This window comes from Cyprinus carpio, chromosome A23, assembly GCF_018340385.1.
Source record: "Cyprinus carpio isolate SPL01 chromosome A23, ASM1834038v1, whole genome shotgun sequence".
Taxonomy (NCBI): Eukaryota; Metazoa; Chordata; class Actinopteri; order Cypriniformes; family Cyprinidae; genus Cyprinus; species Cyprinus carpio.
This window is the reverse complement of record NC_056594.1, coordinates 11,399,413-11,422,664: the sequence shown is the minus strand read 5'-3', so window position 1 is coordinate 11,422,664 and position 23,252 is coordinate 11,399,413. Positions and strand designations below refer to the sequence as shown.

The 23,252-nt window shown below is 36.7% G+C and overlaps 1 protein-coding gene across 4 annotated transcripts; it reads left to right on the top strand.

The window, feature by feature from the left end:
- The first annotated feature begins 6,684 nt into the window (after positions 1-6,684).
- Positions 6,685-22,588, top strand: LOC109070489 (SPRY domain-containing SOCS box protein 1-like). Of its 4 annotated transcripts, none has more exons than XM_042713143.1 (4): positions 6,685-6,893; positions 13,506-13,554; positions 16,137-17,013; positions 21,568-22,588. In XM_042713143.1, the coding sequence occupies exons 3-4, from the start codon at positions 16,320-16,322 to the stop codon at positions 21,693-21,695; spliced, it is 822 nt and encodes a 273-aa protein (XP_042569077.1). In that variant the 5' UTR covers positions 6,685-6,893; positions 13,506-13,554; positions 16,137-16,319; the 3' UTR covers positions 21,696-22,588. The 4 variants fall into 4 exon arrangements, with proteins under 4 accessions (XP_042569077.1, XP_042569078.1, XP_042569076.1 ...); XM_042713144.1 differs by having other exon boundaries at positions 6,685-6,910; XM_042713142.1 differs by lacking the exon at positions 13,506-13,554.
- Positions 22,589-23,252: the final 664 nt, after the last annotated feature.

The window sequence follows — 23,252 nt, the reverse complement described above, 5'->3', positions numbered from 1 at the left end:
AATTGTACACTTTGAACCTTTTGAGGTCATTTTTTACCAGGAGATTTATTGCAACAGTGAAGGTCACAGATATTACAGTGTTATGAATATGCATTTTGCAAAAATTTTGTAACCATTTCATGCCTTTAGGGAAAAACAAAAATGTTTTTGAATTGCAAAAGTACCCCCAACACACCTTATGAAGATTAAAACATTGTTATTTTTAGATTTAAACAGAGGACAAAAAACTATTTATTGTTCATCGTCATACATTGCAGAGATGGTTTTTTGTAACAGGACTGTACATGTACCGCAAAGTTGGCACCTGCTCCAGCTGCTGTAGAGAGAAAACACCAAAGCTGAATTGATCAGCACACTTGCACCTGGGACTGTATCCACAGAGCTGCTCTTAAACTAATCCTAACTGGCAGCGGCACTAAAGGCACACTTAAAATGAGCCTTCTATCTGCTAAAATGAAGATAAAGAGATAAAAGATGAAAAGAGACAAGAAATTAGGCATAGGAAATTGTCATGGGAAAGATGAAAAATAGCAAGAAACCAAGAAAGAAGAAAGATGGAAGAAAGAAACAAAGAAGGACACAAAAAATGAGTAAGAAAGGAACAAGGAAAAGAAAGGAAAAAACAAGAGACACAAAAACACATGTAGAAGAGAAGCAAATATACAACTAATGCACAGGATTAATTGATGGAATTGCATCAAAGTATTATGTACTTGGCAGTGACCTTCACACAAGTGCCACCAATTCTGTGTCCACCGCACATTTTAAAGCAAGGAGACTGCTTAAGCATGCTGCCCTGGGCCTTCCTGTGCTCCTCCACCCCCAACCATGGAGAAAAGCTGATCGCCTCTCTCTTTCTCAGCAGCAATGCAGCATTCAAGTCCTGCAGGCAATTTGACAAATGAGCTACGATCTGAGCTGAGGGGGATGCCTCTACTGCAGCACACATCCCGCACACGTGCCCACAACAAGCACCGCTGTGATTTACACCCAACATACCATCAGCCCTATGCATGCACACTCACACGCTTTCTTTCTCAGCTGCAATGCTGCACTGATGTTCTGGCTTTAGCCTAAAGCTGAGGTATCTGCTCTGGGTGAGCACTTCTATCACTTGTAATTATCTTCACAATGCAGCACTGAGCACAGACTCAGAATATTATCGAAGTACTTTGTCTCTGTTGAACGATATACAGGTCTTTTAACAGGAATAAAGCATAATTCGTCTTAGCTTTTTTAGTTAAAAATGTACTTTTATTTTTAATGAGGTAATTAATTTAAGTATCTAAACTGAGCGAAACTGTTTACAGTGATATCTTTTTAAATTTAATTTTAAATGTAATACAACTGTAATAATTTTCTAAGAATGAATCAAACTAAATTTAGTGAGATTTATGTATAAAACAAGAAAAACAGCTAAAAAAATTATTTTTAATTCTAGATAGCCTATATTCTCAGAAAATGTATTATCAAGATAAATTGAAATTGATCAACATTATATAAGGTGATGTCCTTAAGTAAATGTAATTTTAAATGTAATAAAATTTGAATAAGCATAAATCTAAGAGCATTTAGTGAGGATTATGCTTAAAACAAGAAAAACAAAGCTTAAAGGGTTTTTTTTTTTAAATTTCGGATATATTCTCAGAAAATGTATTATCAAGATCATTTTGCTTTTGTTTTAAATTAGGTAAGAATTTTAACTGAGCAAACTTGTATTCAGTGACTGTTTGAATTCTTTTTAAGCATAAATCTAACTAAATTTAGTGAGGCTTATGCTAAGAACAAGAGAAACAGTTAATTTGTTTAATTCAAAATAAATGTACTTCTCAAGTACATAAAGTATATTTTACTAGAAAACAAGCAATAGTAAGGATTTAAAAATATTTTTACAGCATTAATATGAATGAATATCTCTATATATTTTTGTTTAATAAACAAAGCAGATTGATTTTTAAAACTGGGTTTCATCATGTTATACTCAAACACTCCTAGCACATCTAAAGAAAAGCATCTGTAACTCCACAATGTGAATGACAAAAGCTTTTTTACTATGAGCTATCTTCTCCGGTTCTGGGGTTGATAGTTTACTATGGGCTGTCAAACCCGCTGTCAGCCACACATGCTCTGCTATAGAGGGGGAGTGATTTGCAGGTTGCCTGGTGGGACTGTGTATTGATTAGCTTGAAATTACTGGTTTTAAAAGGTTAGCGAAAAAGAGAAGATGTAAGCTGCCCGCTCACAGCAGTGTCTGCATGCTCACCGGCAGTAATCAGCATCTTCAGCATATTGTGCTAACACTGCACAGGAAAATGTGAATTTCACTGAGAGACAGCTGAGTGCTGGGTAATTTAATTCAGGACTCTCTCTCAGCCAGAAGTGTAAAACGAGCCATATAACCTTCAAAACCACACAACCTTTCATCTGATCATAAAGGATGACTGACAAATAAGAGCAGTTAGCATTTAAGGAAATTACATATGCCAAATGCTGAAAACTATTCCTGAAAAATGCTCAAGCAGAAATCTGATCAGCAAATTAATGCGTATAAAAACAAAGAAATTTTGGTTCAAATGTTCACAAAAGTGAAAAGTGATTTATAACCTAATTCAAACTTGGAAATGAACAGAAAGATTTATGATTTTGAACAAAGTAATATTAAAGAAATCTTATGGCAGAAAATAAATGTTCTCATTTCAATTAAAGCACTTTAAAGATGCTTTTTGGATCAATCTCGAATCATGCTGCATAACACGATTACCAGCTTTTACACAAACTATATACTAATACATTTATGTACATAAATATAACAAAATATAACATGATAAAATATTTCAGTTTTTTTTTTATAAATTATAATAGTTTTATAAAATCTATTAAACTAAAAAAATCATTCATTAATAATCAGATAAAGTGATTTAATTAAATATTTCTACATTATATGAATTTTAGCACGGCAAATCTGTTACCTAAAAAACCCATTTACTGTCTGCGCTTCTTTCATATTTTCTCAGGACATTTAAGAATATATTTGAAGGCTTCCTGCAGTTGTGCCATGCAACTCTAAACACAAGGTGGCAGGAAAGGGCTGTCTTTCCCTAATTTATTCTGTCTTAAGCCATCACAGTGCATTATTGTTCTGTAGCTCAAGAGTTCATTCATAACGACAATCATAAGAACAATGATTTTGACTAATCTTAACAAAATTAAATATAACAAATTCTCCTTTTTCCGCACCACCTCCATTCACCTTCCAAAGCTGCTTTGAATGTCAAAACCTAGTAGTAACATTAAGCAAATAATCAGCCTGTAAAAATGAGGCCTAGACTGCACTGTAGCTTATTAGGATAAAGGAAAACAATGAAGCCCATATATTTCACTTAAATGCAAAAACGTGCATATGTTCCTGACCAAATTTGAGTTTTAGCTGAGCTCTTAACAGCAATCTTTTGTAAAGACAATAAGCGCTAATATATGCAAAAACCAGCACAACAATTTAAAACTACACAAGCAAATACTTCAGTCCAAACTAAAACTCTTAAGTCTGAAAAAAAAATATCAGCCTGTTTTTCAGTATACTACTGCTGTGCCAACAAAGTGAAATATCCATTCACCAGTATGCCAGTCCTTCATTTCACAGCATGGCCTCACTTATGGCTTCCATATGAAATAAACAGCATCTGTGCTGGAGAAAGTTTACCCAGCCTGCTGTAAGAATGACTCAGTGCATAGAGAGAGTAAATGTGTCAGAGTGTTTTGTGACGGTGGGATTAGCTCACAGTAAATTTCCTTTTCCTTATGACACGCAACCCATGCTCACATTCCTGTTCTCAGTTCCAGTTCCTGAAAAGAATGAGGTGCCTGTGCAGAGATGTTTGGAGCTTTGGTGAGGAAACATAGCAGGTGAGTCCCTCAGAATCAAGCACTTGTTTGTTGCTGCTGGTAGAAAAGGAAACCAAACTGCAATGGTATATAAATACAACAGAGCTGGTTTTAAAAGATAAAAAATGTGCTTTTCTGTGTATGAGAGAAACTGTTATGCAACAATAGTTTTAGGGAGGATTCTGTATATCATGTATAACCATTTTAACACTTGTTTGGCTGATTTAAAAGTAATAGTCTCCTAAATATTTTAACTGTAACTGTGTAATCCTTTTCCACAGTTGGCAGCATAATTCTTAGAAAGTACACAGTAACTTTTTCCACTGGAGTCCAAGCCTGACTGTTTGTGACATTTATTTAGTTTTATATACGGATAGTGTGGCTTTCCGAGCAAGAAACAAAGAGCTAAGACGAATGTGTTTGCTTTTTCTCATGTGAAAGGTAGCAGTGGCTCTTAGAGGTTGTCTGGCTAAACAAAAACAGTCAGTGGTATTGTGCAACTTCAGTATGCTTGCCATTATTCAGCCTTATTGAAACACACTTGGTCTGGCATGAAGAACTGAGGCTAATCATGTAAATCTTAAACAACTAAACCCAGAGTGGTCAACTAGGGATCCCTGAAAGTGCTCCATGGGGTCCAAGTAGATGTTTAAAATAAAACCACATAATAAACCTTAATTTTAAATACATTTCTAGTGTATATCGTCCAACTTTAAACATATCTATATCTATTATGTAATGTTCGTTAAAGGAATAGTTCACCCAAAATTGTAAATTTTATAAAATTGTAAATTTGCTCACCCCTCAGGCCATCAAGGATGTAAATGATTTTGTTTCTTCACTGTAACAGATTTGGAGAAAGCATACATTACTTGCTCACCAATGGATCCTCTGCAGTGAATGGGTGCCGCCAGAATGAGAGTGCAATCAGCTGAGAAAAACATCACAATAATCCAGAAGTGAATCACATGACTCCAGTCCATCAACTAACATTATGTGAAGGAAAAAGCTGCATGTTTATAAGACACAAATGCATCATTAAGACATTTTAACAGCAACACATCAGTCCATAATTTATTATAGCTTCCTCCAGTAATAAAAAATCCATCCTCTCTTGTTCTCTTACATCAAAATCCATTTAAATATTTGTTTAGAACTGTTTTTTACCTGTGTTCACTTGCACATGATTTGTGCATATTTCTCTCATGAATCAGACATATTTTTTTCTTTTTACTGGAGAAGGCAATATCATGCTCTAATCTAGCCAGAAGAAATTATCTGAAGTTAAACAATGCCTTAATGTGTGTGGATTACTTGTGGATCATAGTGGTGTTTTCATACGCTGTCTGGACTCTCATTCTGACGGCACCCATTCACTGCAGAGGATCCACTGGTGAGCAAGTGATGCAATGCTGAATTTCTCAATGTTCAATTTTGGGTTAACAATTGCTTTAATGTTTTTAATAAAAATTTGAAAGTATTTCTGAGAAAATCTAGCTTTTTTACACTGAAGGTCCATGAGATCCCGGTACTGAGAAGGTTGAAAACTACTGAGAAGCAAAGCCAATGTAAACCAGTGCAAGAAAGGCCAATAAAACAATAAGGAAACAAAAGGATTTGTAAGATCTTGGATTCTGTTGGTAAATAATATGCCTTTCTGTTATGTGATTGTTCTAGGCATGTCAAAGACGCTTTGAATTTGTGAGTAATCAGAGTGAACACAAGGGGACAGTAAAATACTTCACAAGTCCCTCAGTGCCAATGGTAATATGGTTAAGGCAAGAATGTGATTCTTAGCTAGTTTAATATAACTTGCTATTTCTTTCTACCATCACTGCTTACCTCTTCGCTGTCACTGAAGTCTACATCAGAGGGAAAATATCTACTCCACCCTATAACAGAATGGTTTGAGAAAACTAGCGACCACAGAGATGGGCTCAGGAGGAGTGATACATTGTGTAAGGTCTATGGAGGAGTTATTATGTGTCTCCAGACAGTTTGGGTTGCCAAGATGCCTCATTCTCTGTTGAGTCACATAGAGAGGAGCCACATGAATCAGTGTCTTCAATGGAAATGCAGTCATCACACAAAAGGGTGCAACAACTTCTAGGTCGAAGTGCAGTCAGTCTGAAAGTGAATATGAAATTGCAGACATTACTGTGAATCGAAAAAGAGGATGTGACCAAGCATTCAAGATTGGGGGTCACTGGAAAGCAATATAAATCAATCACTACTTTTGCCTAAATAAGCTGTCAGAAAATCACTATTTATTAAAAGGCAATATTTACCTCTGGAAAAAAAAAATGAAAGTAATATAAATACTACATTAAAGTAGCTGTAAAGCCCTAGAATAATAAAAAAAAAAATTATGAAATATATCAAATTTGAGATAATTAATAAACAGGGGTACTTGCTACAGGGCACATTAAACATGTCTACTTATATATTATATATAAATGTATATTTTTGGCCATTTCTGACCATTTTTTTTTTCCATTAAAAGAGAGAGATACACCAATACTGGGTAATACGTCTACAAAGAGACCTAAAATACCAATATGGTTCATATTCAATTCACTTTAATAATAAAGGGTGAGTCAGTGGCTCATAAATAAAACAATTGCGTTTGCTTTGCTAACTATTAGGACTACAAAGATGGTAAATTAAAATAAAAATGAAAGAAAGTTCTAGCGCCTAAATATATATCTGGCATGCACATAGAGGGTGATTATGCCATCAATATGTAGTCCACAATTAGCAGGGTTTATCAGGGGAAATGTGCTAAACAACAACTCAGCTCAATTGGGAGGGACGTTCAGCAGCAGCTGGAAGCTATTTGACCACGTGACTGAATAGACGTTTCTATCGCTGTTAGCAGCCATCATTTCACCCAATACAAGCCTGTGCTAAAAAGACATAGAGAGGAGATAATAGACTAGTCATGGATTTGCACGGGAATACCGACTGAAAGGAACACTCGCTCCACTCCTTCGCCCATGGTTTATTTCCCGGTATGTATCAGTTGCAGGTACGGTCTGAAATAATTACGGTTTAACACATTTGTCTGTCTTTTTTCTTTGTTGTGTGTTCACATGCACACAGTCGCGGTTTCCCAAGCTTTCCCAATACAAACATCCAGTCGACGCGCTCATTCAACAAGCCGAAGTTATAAAACGGGAAATGCGATATAAACGCGCTAGACTGTGGCACGTTTCCTATTGCATCTCAGTGTAAATAATGAATTAACATACACCAAGCAACAACCACTTCCTGCGTTTGTAACGAGTCTGAAATGGATTCTTAAACCGACAAAGATGTCTCGTGGACCTACATTTAATAGTTTCAAACACTAGTTTGGCAGCATCAGGAGATTTGTGGCTGATTATTTTGTTCGTTGCTTGCATTTAACCTCTCTGCGAAAGGCCAGGTAACGTTAGTCGCAATGCACTAATTACTTTGGTGTGTGTACATGAGAATTGTGCTTGTAGCCGTTTCAACTTGTACTCCACGACAGTAAAGACGTTTGTCCCAGACAATGCTGGAGAGGCTTTACTTTCGGTTTAAGGTCTTAAAGACCTATTGCATTTGGTCTGGAGGCATTTGTGTTAAGCTATCTCTACTTGTATGATAAGTGAAGACGACGTCATCGTCTATTTAGGATTTGTATACTCACTACTATTAGGCCTGTTTTAAGTTATTTGTTTGGTGTTCTAAGAGTGCTAATTAATAGCAGCACTGTCAATTTAGAAGTAATTTGTTCTTTTGTAAAATAAGTGGAATCATTTGCATTTACCTGCAGCTGGGAGTGGGCCTTTGAGATTAGCATTGCTGTTTTTTTTTTCACTCACCCCAGAGCTCTCCGAGCTGGAAACTTAAAAACATGGAGTGGATTTGAAGCGGAGTGACTTCAGAAAGCTTTGAGGGGAAAGGGGAAATCTTTGTCCCGCTCCAGTCAACTGATGTAACAGGCCGGACTTTGATCTGTGTTGCTTGATAATAAGCAAATAATGCTTTGGCTTCTTTTTGCCGAAAAGATAAATAACTGTTAAATTTTTGTCTAAATCTAAATGACTCAATTTTAACTTCTTTTTTTTTAAGCAGTTCTTTAATAAAATATCTCGCGTTTTATATTTAAAGATACAGAAGTCTTCCTGTCAGTGTCTTTGTCACTGTCATTTATTTTCTTTTGCCATATCACTGCCATAAATATGAAGTTAGTTTTATTGCTGCAACTCAAATTTTAGTTTAGCAAGTATTTCAGTGGAAACATTGGTTAATGGTAACTTAGGTTTGTAAGGGGTTTCTCGTCAATGGGTGTTGAGATGACCCGCAGAGACATCAGCTCTGTGTTTGATCTATTTAATGTCCGATTACTCTGGTTGATGTATTCAAGGCAGATTAATCTTGCCTTTGTGTTTGCAAGAACCGTAGGACTGATTTGAGTTAACAGTGTCTGTACTACAGTAAATGCTCCCGACTGCACACAGATGTTTGTAGGACTGTATTACAGGTAACTCCTCTGACTCGGTGCTGTAGAGGATATCCTACTGAACTGACCTGGATTACAACAGTGCAAATGTTGAAAGTTAATATGTTTAAGTGTGATTTGCTCTCCTTCCCATTCACTAAAGGCCAGGACACACCATTTTGATTATCAGTAATGTTGATAACTTTAGTCATTTTAAGTGGCTCATGTTGTTATGAAAACATTTAGGTATTAGAATGTTTGGGAAAGATCCAAAACATTTTAAACAGCCTTCTGTATCTACACTGCAAACTACCGCCGACGTGAGACCTATGAGAGCCGACGAGTGGAACATACCAAACAAACTAGCTTGCCGTCGCCGACCGTCGGCTTGGTGTGTCCTGGCCTTAAGACTGCTTGTCTGGGTTGGGTTAATTAATGTGGTATGGCCTGGCTTTTTAAGGGTTAAGAGATGAAACCATTAAAACTAAAGGTTCTTCTGTGGTTCATAGGCCCTTATTTTATCAAGAATCGTTGTGCGAATAAAAAGCTCTTGATACATTTAAAGGTTCTTCAGGTTAGTGTATTGTTTCTTTAAAGAACATGTTTTTCAGGAAGAACTCAAGAAGAATTTTTAAATTATCTTAAAGGATTAGTTAACTTCCAGAATAAAAAAAATCCTGAATTTACTCATCTCCATGTCATCCAAGATGTTTGTCTTTGTGTCTTCAGTCGCAAAGAAATTAAGGTTTTTGAGGAAAACATTCCAGGATTTTTCACCATATAATGGACTGCAATGGGAACCAACGGGTTGAAGGTCCAAATTGCAGTTTCAGTGCAGCTTCAAAGGGCTCTGCACGATCCCAGCCGAGGAATAAGGGTCTTATCTAGTGAAACGATAGCCCATTTTCTTAAAATAAACATTTGTATACTTTTTAACCACAAATGCTCGTCTTGCACTAGCTCGACTTCACTCATTACGTAGTCACGTTGGAAAGGTCACGCGTGATGTAGGCAGAAGTACCAACCCAGTGTTTACATAGCAAACAACAATGTCAGATGATTGAGTTGGAGGAGAAAATGACTTTCTGAACCGGAGTTTGGAGGAGAAAATGAGACAGAGTTTTAACTTTCTTTAGTGTGTAGTTGGTGTGGGAAGTTGGGCTGGTTTTTGACGTGCATTTGTTGTTAAAGTATATACATTTTATTATTTAATTTTTTTTAAATGACCAATCGTTTCGCTAGATAACACCCTTATTCCTTGGCTGGGATCATGTAGAGCCCTTTGAAGCTGCACTGAAACTGCAATTTGGACCTTCAACCCGTTGGTTCCCATTGAAGTCCATTTTATGGAGAAAAATCCTGGAGTGTTTCCTCAACTTAATTTCTCTCCACTGAATGACAGAGACATCTTGGATGACATGGGGGTAAGTAAATTATCAGGTTATTTTTATTCTGGAAGTGAACTAATCCTTTAATGTTATGGTATTTGACTGTAAAACTTCTCACTCTCTCACTCCATCTATAAAATATACACTACTGTTCAAAAGTTTGGGATCGGTAAGACTTAGTTTTTTTTTTTCTCTTATCTTAGCATAAGTCTCTTATGTTCAAAGTTGCATTTGTGATCAAAAGCTTAGTCATTTTGCCTTGTGCTTGAAGTATTCTGCAATATCAGTCACAAAGTGAATCGATTGCTGTGTTTGCTGAGATAAAGCCTAATGTTACACAAGTATGTCTGTTACTGCAGCTGGCCTGATGTTTGTTGCATAAACCACACTGATGTCAGTCTTTTAGTAACCCAGGTTTCCTATAACATCCCTTTGGACTCTTTTCTGTGTGGTGAGGATCACAGGTTCACAAGTGGCGTGAACTTGAAGTCCTTCAGTTTGTCCTGTTTTGAGTTGGCTTATTTTCATCTCATGCTTCTGAATGAATATCAGCATGAATGTTTTGTTCAGAAAAGTATTTGTTTGGCAAATTTATTTTCACATTCAAGGGGGATCGAGGCCATTTAAATAACTTTTGCTATTTTGTTGTTGCAACCTAAAGCTCCCAGTACTGTCTGATAAATGAAGATCATTGGGGTTCTTTGTGAACTGTATGATCTGTTGTTCTATTGGCTTTGTTACACTGAGCAGTTAATTTGCTTATGTAACTTCACTAATTTGGTAAAATAACTCATTAGGCTAACAATACTGCAGGTCTTGACATGCAGCCGTTACTGTAATCTACGGAATGCTGAGCTGTACTAAATCTATTTTTAGTTCTGCTTAGTTGAGTTATAGTTTCATATCTGGTAACTGGTGCAGTTGAGGGTGAGAATTGTTCATGTATTGAGATTTCAACAGCTGTTCATCTCTGCTCATGATTAGTATGTCTAAGGAAGTGATATTTCATAGATATCGTAGTGATTTAACTTAAAATTTTCATACGTGGTGTCTCAGTTGCTTCTCACCAGAGGCGTAGCCATAATTTCAGAAGTAAGGGGGACAAATGTCAAATGTAATTTTTTTTTTTTTTTTTTTTTTTCTAATTGACAGGTTTTAATTTTTTCCTAACTCCTTTAACTGGCTAAATACACTGCTGGACAAAAAACATTTTGTATTCTGAAGTATTCTTATTTTTCCTAATGCCAATTTTATGATTTGTAGTTTTTATACTACACTTTCTTTCCATTTTTATCACAAGGCAGACAATATTTTATAGTTTCTCTATGCTACTGTAATAAATGCTATGTCAGTTAGCACTGCATTATTCAGATACTTTGTTTATTACCTGGAGATGATTTAGAAAAAACACACACAAACCATATATTGTTGCAATTGTCCATGTATTGTCTTGTTTTAATTCTTATTATTCAGCTTACTCACAGTGGTAGCCAGTGTTGGACAAGTTACTTGCCCAACACTGTAATCAAATTACTGATTACTCCTTTTAAAAGTAATCACGTTACTGTTCTGATTACTTTATTTCAACAGTAATTAGTTACATTACAAGTTACGTTACTTTTTTTTTTTTCTCCATGAAATTTATGAAATCTCAACACACGCCCCCGATAAATATTTTTTAAAGCGTCAACATTCACAGAACACTTATTTTTAACTAAAGCAAGCGGCTGCTGCGTGCATGGTTTGGCATGGCATGCCAGCAAAGAGCGCTGCATGTATAATCTCTAAAAGACATATGTTAATCACAATCTCACAAATCTGTTATAACACAATAAATATGCATAATGAATCTTTCATAATGTCTACAATTCATGTGTTATAATGAGAGGATTCGTGAGCATGCAAATTTCAGCATTTCTAGATTATAAAACACTGCATTCTGTCAGCAATGTAATGCGGCAGTAAAGTATAGAGACCTCGGTTTGTAACTATACTCGAATTACTTTTTTGAAAATAATGCATTAAATTACTCAAATAATCAAATTACAGTAACGCGTTACTAAGTAATGCGTTACTGCCCATCACTGGTGATAGCTGGATGCCTGTGTCCATATTAGGGATTTCCTGGCATGTCATAAGTTATTGCTTCTATGAGTCCGTCTTGGACTTTCTATGCGAGCGTGTCCTCTGGCTTCAACTATAAATGAAACCTACACTGCATGAGTGTTTAGCGCTCCATAATGTTCACATTGCCTCATTTTGAATACAAATAAAATGCCAGGTCATGCATAGACTATCTTTTCTCTTTTAATTTTAAATCTAGATTTATTCACACTGGTCTCTAAAAACCTCTACGTTAACACCCTTTTCCCCCACAACACCTATTCCACACCCATGCTTCTCGCTTCCTGGTTTCATATACATTTCCCCATACTTGCATAAAGTCAAGTTGCTTTTTACATCAACCTGTCCTGCATCACCTTTTAGCTTTGTGACTGAGGTTTCTCTTTGGAACACAAAATTATCTTTGTCCATCCTATTAAAGTCAGTGGGGTCCAAAACAACACTAGAAAGTATTTTTTTTTTTTTTTTTTTTTTTTTTTTTTTTTTTTTTTTTTTTTTTTTTTGGAAAAAATAATTTGTGTTCTGCAGAAGAAAGTCATACAGAGTGGATGTGACTCATTTCCGAAATATAGACTTGGTTTTCCGGTGGGTAACACCGGGCCGTCAAAAACAGGAGGTCTCCCCTACCATCATCTTGGGCAGAAACTGCATCACCCAGTTTTGGTCTCCACATAGACCTGTTTTGACTACAGGAGTGTGTGCTATTTAGCAACGATCAGAAGATTCCTATCAGATTGCATTGTGGTGTGTATTTGTGCAGGGGTGTTGTCCTTTTCTGTTAAGCATGAAACGGGATGGCACCTGCTGTGGCTCTGCCTAGAGCTGTTGGACTTGTCTAGTGGGTAAGCGCTGGTTTAGAGCACTCCTGTTCTCTCATAACTGCTGTGTTGAAAGCTGTCAGCCCCACAGAACCCTGTTAGACAACTGAACAGTATGATTGCTTTAATCCAGGGTGAGTCCAAGTTCATGAAAGGAGTGTCAATATAAAGACGCCCTTATCTTTCAAAACAAATTAGGCCTTATATGCTTTTCCTCAAACTTATGGCTCACTCTGTTGTTGGTTTACTGATGTTTTATGCTGTTGCAAACCTGTTTTTCTAAAAAGCAGAGATTAAAGCATTTAGAGAACTTGTGTAATTATGAACATAATAATTGTCAGCAGTTTAACCCCCAAATTCCATTTGCTAATATGCAATTTAGCCCACAATTTGTTTAAAGTTAGTGTGTGTGTGTGTGTATACACATGTGCGTGCATTAACACGCTAACTTTATAAATGCACAGCTGAGTTAAGGCTTGGAGGCTATTGCCTTAATCTTGTGAAAAAAAGAAGAAAATATTATAAAGCCAATCAATGTGTATAATTTTTTTTTTCTTTTTTTTTTAAATTGGTTTTATTATATAAATTTAAATATGAATTGTATTACTGCCTTTTTTAAATGAGAAAGTTGGCAGGAAAGTGGAGTGGGAGAAAGAGGGGGATACTGGGTTCGAGACATGTTTTTGTATGGTATGAACTATGCACAACCCTCTGTCTCTGCTCCAACATTGTTTCATATTTAAAACCATTTTGTAACGTTATTTGTGCTGTTGTAGCTTCTGTGTTTATGCCACCTTAATGGCGTTGCATTATATACCCCTTCAGATGCAGCTTTTGGTCTCCCTTACAGTGTGAATAACAGAAAACAATTTATGTGAGTATTACCTGAATGTTTTTTATTTTTTATGATTTTTAAATATCTTCTAGGGTTTAGTTAGTCTCTCAGGTAAGCGGTTTTTGCATTTCTTTAATTGAGTTGTGTAAAAGTGCCATGTGTCTGACTTTTTTTTTTTTTTTTTTTTTTTTCTCAGGTTATGGGTGTTGTATGAATAGAGCATCCGTGTGACATTTGGGTTGACACCATGATTTGTCGTCATCTACTTTCTCGGTCCTGCTTTGCCCTGCCTCAGTGTCATTAGACCCTGTTGAAGATTATGACCCTGTTTCAGAGTGCCATCCCTCATCTTGAAAATGCATCCTCCACTTTGGGCAAAAAAACAAACCAAGAGACATTGGCATTGTAAGCCCATCATATTAGACCCTGTTGAAGATTATGCTTTGTAATATAATACAAAGTATAATGTTATATGTACATGCGCATATCTATATATATATATATATATATATATATATATATATATATATAGATATATATATATATATATATATATATAATATATATATATATATAATTTTTTTTTTTTTACCATGTTGGACATTTGTGCAGCTACTTGTTGGCTGGACTACTGTACATAACATAAAGAGGAAGTGTGATGCACTTCCATTTCTATTTATTTATTTTTACAGGCACTTATGAGTGGCACATAAGGAAATCTTAAAGGTGCAAGGTTGGGATTTCGGCAGGTCAAAGGTTTTACGGGAGCAGAAAAATCTAGGGAAGCCCAGTTTTGTATAAGTATTACATTTAGTAAAGACAAAAGCCAGGCCCAAAAAATCCCCCAGAACCCCTATTCGCATTTCAATCAGCTCTGCACAGAGGGGGCAAACTACCTGCAAAGCCCCTCCTCATAAACTCAAAACCATGCAAAGAGTGGAGACGATCCTGCTGAAAGACATCACCTCACCCCTAAATATCATGCAATAATGTGATATCATTTAAAATGGTCTTTGGTTTCTGACAGAACTGTAAAAGTCCATTGTCTGTGTTTGTTGGTGCTTTGCCACGGAGCTTAATTGCTCCTTGCATAGAGTGTGCAAATTAACATGTTTACTACTTTGTAAAGGTTGGACAGCCATTGAAGACTGTATTGTTTGGCATTCACAAACTTGCCACCCACTTCTTGGTGTTCCTCTGCCTCGGGTAGTCCAGCGGCGGAGAGGCGTGACCCCTTTAAAAGGTTGTTTACTTGTATCAGAGAAAGGGCTAAGATGCTCCTCAATGAACTCTTGTCTACAATTCAATTACCCTTGGGCCGCTTCAGCAGCTCGTTATGAAATGCTGTTTTTCAATTTGGAGTTTTATGCACTGTACGCGAAGAACATAGGACTTTTTTTTTTTTTTTTTTTTGCAGTTGTTTGTAGCCAACTGCCCTAATTGTTGAATATCAGATTTAAATGTGATGTAATTTAGGAGGGCAGGAATTGTGTTAGAAATCAGGGCATCCAGTCGGGATTTCACACACTGCAATGCACTAGTCTCTAAGCATGTCTAACGACCCCCCCCTCCTCGTAGCCTGTTTTGCCACTGACCTTGTCTGGCGGAATATTGCTTATGTGAATTTGCAGTTTTTGCTGAAAACATTTTGGCTCCATATTCTTGAAGACAGACTTTTTATTGCTCTTCCTGTTATCTTCAGACTAGACTAGTTTAAAAGAGGAAATGGCCTATCTTTTACCCTCCCTTATTTCCTATTTTTAAAGGGCTTTATGTGAAATGGTCAACTGGAGCGGGTTGTGTGTGGTAAAGCTAGAAATGTATTTCTTCTCTGCTTTGTCATGTGATGTAATGGGCCTGAAAAGGGCCTTGGACCAATAAACCATATTGTAACACTCACAAGTGAGGCATTGAGCATGCAACTGACAGAATAATTCAGTTGCTGTGCTATTAACAGTCCACAGTTGTCTGAGTTTCTAGAGGAGTGTAGATTGTGTGTGTGTTTTCTCAAGCGTGAACCGAATCAAGATAATCTGATGGTGTTTTCTCTTTAGAATCTTACAAAATGTGTAACCTTAGTTCAGGATTGTTTAGTTACAGAATCAAATAGCTGAGTTTATAGAGGGCATGTAAAAATTTAAATTGTTTTGCAGCTTCTCCATTTGCTACTTTCTTTATAATTTGTACTGTATATAAATGTATGTAATGCTATATTTATATTAAAATAAAATAAAATGCTGCTTTATCATTTATAAATATTTTATTCATACATTATTTATATAATGTGATGTTACATGAATTATAATAGCATATTAAACTGTTATAGTATATATTAAACATAGTATTAAAATGGTATTCTTTAATGTGCATATTAGATAAATTATATATTAAATGGTATATTAAATGATCATTCATAATTGTGTATATTATAAACAATATAATATATGAAATGATATTAATAATTATACATTTACATTAATAGTAATATGTAAGAAGATGATGATGATGATGATGATGATGATGATAATGTATTATGTTGTGTTATGGGAAAAGGAAACATTGATTTATCCCAGTCATTTAACTGTGTGCCTCTCGTTTTTATCTCCCTTTTATCTTCCCAGGTGAGCCTAACTAACAGCTGCTTTGACTTGGTTTCCCAGCAACCACTGGCAAAAAAACAGCGGCCTTGACCTCCTTATTGGTGGAGGGGCATAGGTGAAGGAGTGGACCCTAACTGCCTTCTTTTTCTGTTATTTACTTTTTGTAACGAGGGGGAATAAGGTGCTAATAAGACCACCCAGAGCATGGGGCAGAAGGTTCCGGGAGGCATAAAGACTGTGGACATGCGGGACCCGGCGTTTCGGCCTCTCAAGCTAGAGCTGCAGGCCCTGGACTACATTAAGCCCTCCCGCCTGGATATGTTGTTGGACATGCCATCAGCCTCACAGGAAGTCCAAGTTCAGCACTCGTGGAACAACGATGACCGGTCGCTAAACATCTTTGTTAAAGAGGACAATAAACTCATATTTCACCGGCACCCTGTAGCGCAGAGTACAGATGCTATCCGGGGCCAAGTGGGATACACACGGGGACTGCATGTGTGGGAGATCAGCTGGGCCATGCGCCAGCGGGGCACCCATGCAGTTGTTGGCGTTGCGACGGGTGAAGCCCCGCTGCATTCTGTAGGATACACTGCACTTGTAGGAAACAATAGCGAGTCCTGGGGCTGGGACCTGGGACGTAACAAACTCCATCACGATGGCAAGAACCAGCCCAGTAGGACGTATCCAGCTTTTCTTGAGCCTGATGAAACCTTTATCGTCCCAGACTCATTTTTGGTGGTCCTGGACATGGATGAGGGGACTTTAAGTTTTATCGTTGATGGACAATATTTAGGGGTTGCTTTCAGAGGACTCAAAGGAAAGAAGCTATACCCTGTAGTGAGTGCTGTGTGGGGACACTGTGAAATCCGAATCCGGTACATCAATGGACTTGATCGTAAGTATCATCCTTTCTGCTTGTTTGAATTTGCCTATGTTATCTGAGTCTGTTTTTGCATGGCTCCTCCAGTCGTCTCTTGAATAACAAGGATAGCGCTGGAGCTAGTGTGTCTATGGAAGGCTTTGTTTCTCATCCATTAATTCGGTGAAACCAGCTCCATTTACCTGATAAAGACAATGACGTCATTCATTATCTTGGACACGTCCTGGAAGCTAATCATTAAACTGGCCGCTTTGCTTTGCTCTGCTCTGTCCTTATTACGTCTTGATCAGATTCCACTACCAGTGGAACATTTAAGAACAGACTTTCTTGTTTTTATAAATATAAGTTGTTTCATCCATTACTATAGAGCAGCAAGCTTTTGTTTAACAGAAAATTAGTGATTGGCCAGGCCAGTTATTTGAGAATGTGAGAGAACTATGCTTGTTTAATGGAGTCAGTTTCAAAACTCTGTTATGACGGTCTTTTCGATGAATAAATCAATTTTTTTGTTTTGTTTTTGGATTTGATAGTGCCATTTTTGAGAATTTTTTTGATTTATTGGTGTATTTTTCACATTTTCTCACTTTTGGATTTGATAGTGCCAGTAAACGTGGTATTACTAAAATTCTAACACATTTTCGTAATCTGACATTGTTAGGTGGGTGACTGCTGTGCGATATGGACAAAAAAAAAACTATCACGATTTTTTTGATCAATTTTTGCGATTTCAATTTTAATCACGTTTTTGACACACACAGACATGCTTTACAGTCATAAATGCATTCAGTATAAATTTGAAACATATTTCCAAAAGAAAACCAATGAGAGCCTTATCACAAAGTAGTAACATGCCTCTAGAACAGACATAAGTCAAAATAATCACTAAGTAAAGATTTCAAACAAAATGTCTAGAGACATATGGCAAAAAAATAAAAAATAAAACCCGTGTCCAGGGGTTTTTTTTTGTTTTTTTGTTTTTTTTGCCATGCATTGTCATTCCTTACCTACTTATTTTTTTTTTTGTATTTTTTTTTATTCTTTATTATGTGTTTTTTGTTCTGTCGCTGTCATTCTGTTGCACTGCGGAGCTTCTGTCACGAAAACAAATTCCTCCTATGTGTGAACATACCTGGCAATAAAGCTCATTCTGATTCTGGTCATAGAGCTCATTGTAGCGGTGACTCAGGTGCTGCAATATATTTATTGCCCAAGGTTCACACATACTCCGTTTGCAGTGCGTATACAGTATGTGTATGCGGTTCAGAAGCAGCATTGAAAGCGCATTATAATAATGCGCGAGCGCGACTCTCTCCGCTCACTCGCAGATTTCCTCTGCTTTGTCACAAAACCTGACACGCATGCTCAAATACACGCTGCTCTCATCCGGAGAGAGTGCGCGCAATTAAAACGTGTCTCCTCTCACTCACAACTTTCTCTATGCTCATGCGCTAGATATTCATTCTTTTCGCACCTCTCGATTTCTAACCTTTTCTGTTCACATCTTTTACCGCGTGCAGTGTGAACGCTCTGATCCATTAACATGGGCTCGGAAAAAATACGCATCACAGACTGAGTGTGAGAGTGTGGTTATGGATTTGCGTAGTGTGTTCTTTTGTCGAGTTTGTCTTAGGTGCGCTGCATTCTGATTGGATCGGATAGCATACTGCGGGAGATTGGGACCGCGGAAAATCGTGCTATAAAGCGATTTAGAAATCACGCACACTCAAATCGTGATTTTATTACGATTTCGATTAATCCCACCGACCTAGTTTTAACAGTAAAATATAACAAAACTGCATTTTGTTCATTTTTAGAAGTATTTTGTACCGTTCTTTGGATTTTATGGTGATTTTGAAGATAAAACTTACAATGTGTATTTGATTCAAAAGAATTTTAATTGCTGTAAGTTGTTCTAGAACAATATTAATTCTCTATGACATTAGTAGATTGAAGTCAAAGCCAATTGTTTAAGTTTTGGGAACATGTCTTTATCACACCTAATGTTTTATTTGCACTGTAAAAATTTTTACTCTAATGCATAGCTGCCTTTAGTTTATATTTTAGGAATACGGGTCCTTTTGAATTAAAAAGTTTAATAAAACCTTTGCTCTAGAAAGATGATATGGCTGACGCAGAAGCCGACACTGATAATATGCACACCCCCACCCCCAAGTTTAATTTCTTGAGAAAAGGTGTAAAGGGCTATATATATTACTCAGTCATGCAAATGAGAACTAGTTAGTGTGAAATGTCTTTCCTAAAATTGCATTTTCCAGGTTACATAACTTTTTTTTTTTTTGTTGCTGTTTTTGCATGTAGTTTCTGTGAATCTGACTCATTTCCTCAACCCAGCATGCTGTAATGAGTCAGTTTTGGAGGACATTCTGGTGATGTTATCATTCTGTGGTCATATAATGAAAGGATGCAGGTGAGGGCCAGACTTACTCATGTCTGGGCTTCACAGGGACAGCTGTAACCCACTTTGCTCTCAATGGTAACGGTCTCCGGGCCACTCATGATGCCCTGTCCAATGGAATACATGTTTTATCACCTTGATGTTTTGCATACCATCAGGTGATGGAATGACTCTTAAATGTCTTTCCTGAGTGTGCCATGTTTAGCAACATTTAATGAAGGTCTGACTTGAAGTATTGCTGCAGCCTTAATGCATCAGTTCAGGACACAGGTGTTCCCATTTTTGGAGAATTCTCATCCCTTCTATGTGTGAGAAAGTAGCCAGAGTATTACTCAGCCTCTGACTCCAAGGCCTTGGCTTCCTTTTGTATCCGTCTTGTGTCAGTGCCTTTAAAGCATTCCTCAACATGCTTGCGGTCAACAGAGGTATAGTTGTGCTGTTATTTATCCCTTACATCACTCTCTTTGGTTTCCCCAGTGTCTCGTTTGCAAAGTGTGCGTTTTATGAAGTAATCTCAACATCCGAACAGGTGGTGCTGTGTGGAAACCATTCTGAAGTCCAAAGTACTTGGGGTTGTTATATGGCTGGACTAAAGGGGACCTGTGGGGAAACTTGTAATACTTTAAGCCAGGTGCACACTGTATGATTTTTTTTTTTTTTTTTCTTCTCTTGGTAATTGTAAAAGAAAATCGGCAGTCTTTATTCGCTCCGATAAAGATTTGTCAGTTTTGTAACCTAAGGGTCAAATATTATACATAAATTAATATATATTCAACTTTGAAGAAATTTTGGGCCTGTGGACTTTTAGACAACATCTACAACAAATGCCATATCATAACGCTATAGTACCACATGCTTGCTCTTAAAAGGGTTATGAAATGGATTGAAGTTGTTTCATAATTTTTCCTCAGGTGCACTTATCTTATATTTTTTTTAAAATTGAAAAAAAAAAAAAAAAATCACTTAGTCATTTTCTAGCCTAAATTTAGCCCTTTGATTTAAACGCTCTGACGTCTCCCACCAGACACGCCCCTTCCAATATAAACACCCACTGCTTTGATTGGCTAACATCTTTGCATGTGAAAGGGCATCTAAATACAATTTTCTTTCATTTTACTAATACACGTTTTCTTATTTAAGGATGTCTAGGGTAAAATGGCACTGTCAATCCCCCATATATGCTGTAACTAGTTTAACTATTTTTTTTGTAATTCGGTGTTAATTTTTTTTATTGTAAAGTGTATTAATTTTGTTTTTTGTGTTATAATTTAAATTTAATAAAATATAAATAAAAATGTAAATATATATATTTTTTGGGAAATATATATATATATATATATATATATATATATATAAAATAAAAATAACACTTGCAGGATTTATGATTCTTCCTGTTTCAAAGTTAATGAGAATGTGACTCATGTGGTGTAGCATCTGACGTCATGCTTTAAGATGTGGGCCGGGTTGGATGTCAACCGCAGGCTGCAATGAGATGCAGTTTCATATTTTTGTATTGTTTCTTGAGGTTAGTTTGCAAGTGTTTTTTTTTTTTTTTTTTTTTTTTTTTTTTTTTTTTGTGAAAAAGGTCTTTCTTTACCTAACAGCAGTTTCGCTCTTGTGATTGGTGAGACATGAGTTGTTCACAACTCAACTTTATTATATGATGATGGCGAATGTTAATCATGATCTCCAGATTTCAAATCCTGGTTTTTCAGAAGAGTAGAAAAAGATAATTCATGTTTTAAACCGGTGGGTTAGTTTTGAGTGTTGAAACTTGCTGTGTGTTTTTATTGTAGACCTCTTACGTGTACATATCAAGAATATTTTGATTCTCCATTTCATGACCCCCTTAAGAACCATAAATCCACATGTCTGCTCTTCATTCGCCCAGCCACAGACGCCGGGCGTTCCTAACATTTGTGCAAGGTCTTGGGCTTGTGCTGTACCATGTCAGTTTTGTGTGTAATTAAATAAAGTTAGAACACAATTGAGATAAAACAACCAGTTTAGCACACAACCCCATTGTACAGTCTGTTTTGGCATTTACCCCAAGATCTTACTGGGAAGGACAGCCCACACCTGGCTTTACAAGCTTGTGCAGTATTTGTGATGATCCTTACTAATGAATTTGTCTGTCTCTTTCTCCCCTGTAGCTGAACCTTTGCCGTTAATGGACCTCTGTAGGCGATCGGTGCGGGTCGCATTGGGAAGAGAGCGACTGAGTGAAATCCATGGACTGCCCTTACCTGCTTCTCTTAAGAACTACTTGCTCTACCAATGATGATAGTAGTGCCTTCACTACCATTCAAGGCATAGTGTCCATCTGTATTTCTCTCTGGGATTAATCTTTCTGGCAAGCCTGTTTCATTACATCTTTGTTTGTTTTCGGTGCCATTCTTGGTCACTGGGCATGGTACCAACAATATTTTTTACAAATCAGACTGAGGATGTCTCTTGCTTGATGCTTTCAGGATCAAGTGTGGCATGGTCTCTCGTTGCTTAACTCATATACTGGAAATCCACCTTGAAGGCTTTCGCCAGAATGTAATGGCAGATACGAAAACAAGAACCCTTCTCCTCTCCAATCATGGCTTAGTGAAACTTCAGCTGTTTATCAAGGCCTTTTCCTTTTTTTTTTTTTTTTTTTTTTTTTTTTTTAACTCCATCCGTTTTTTTTGTTTGCATACCTTAGGCTTTCTTGTATCATGTCATTAACATAAGGGTCCATATAGTGACTCTCTGCAGGCAATGCAAAATACATTACCTTCTCAAGACCTTTAGGCTTAACAACCAGCAAGTTTTTATGTTGATAGACATTTTTATACGTTTTTCAATTGTTCTTACCCTTGCAGTCTGTATAATAAAGTAGCTGAGTCAACTTCAGATCTGTGGCCATGGTTAGCAAGTAGATGACACTTAAGACGATGTCTTCCCTTGCTCACTCTTGGCAGGTTAAAAATAGCCTGGTTTTAGCTGCAAGTCTGACTGTCTGGCCTGGAAAAACAGTCATTGACGTCTGTGAGGGGGGAGTTGAGAGACTAGCATTCATGGAAACAACCACGGCTAGTGTTATGCTAGCTTTTTAAAGCACTCAACGAGTCTCTTGCCTCTAATCACACTGCAATATCTGAAGTGCCTGGCTCATGATACTGGTATATTAAGAGAAAGCCATGATTTGAAGTCCTTTTTATATTAAATTAAATATTGCATCACTGTGAAACTATGTAGCATACATTAATCAAAAAGCGGTTGTATAGCTTACATTCTGTAATGGTAATTGAAATTATGTTAATGTCAATATCCTTATAATAATGTTTGCCTGTTTTATTCTTGAGGACTGTTTTTAACTTGTTGATTTTGTTGAGAAAAGCAGGGATGGAATAGTCACACTGTTGTGTGGTGCCTTGTCTATGAGAAAACCATGTCAAAAGTGACATGACGGCAAATGTTGATGTTTCTTTGCTCTTTTTAAGTCTTGATGCAGGGAAGGTAAGATTGCTGATTGTCATTTGTTTTCCAGGTGGGTTTTTTTCCCCCATTCTAGTCTTTTAGATGTGTAAATGTAGTTCATGTTTGGCAGCTGTTTTGCTGAGCATGAGGGGTATAGTTTGGTTCCGTTTTTAAATCCTTTCTGCCTGCAGACCACCATTCTCTTTGTATTCAGTGATGTAGATAATATTGGTAACTATCTAATAAAGTTTATTATAATTGACATCTTTTCTGTTTGTGGTTTTTATGTTCCTTAAACATGAATTTGCTTATTTAGTGTGTGTGTTCTTTTTTTTCTTTCATTTTATAACTTTGCAATTGAAACAGGAGGTTTGGCTGGGATGTTTTT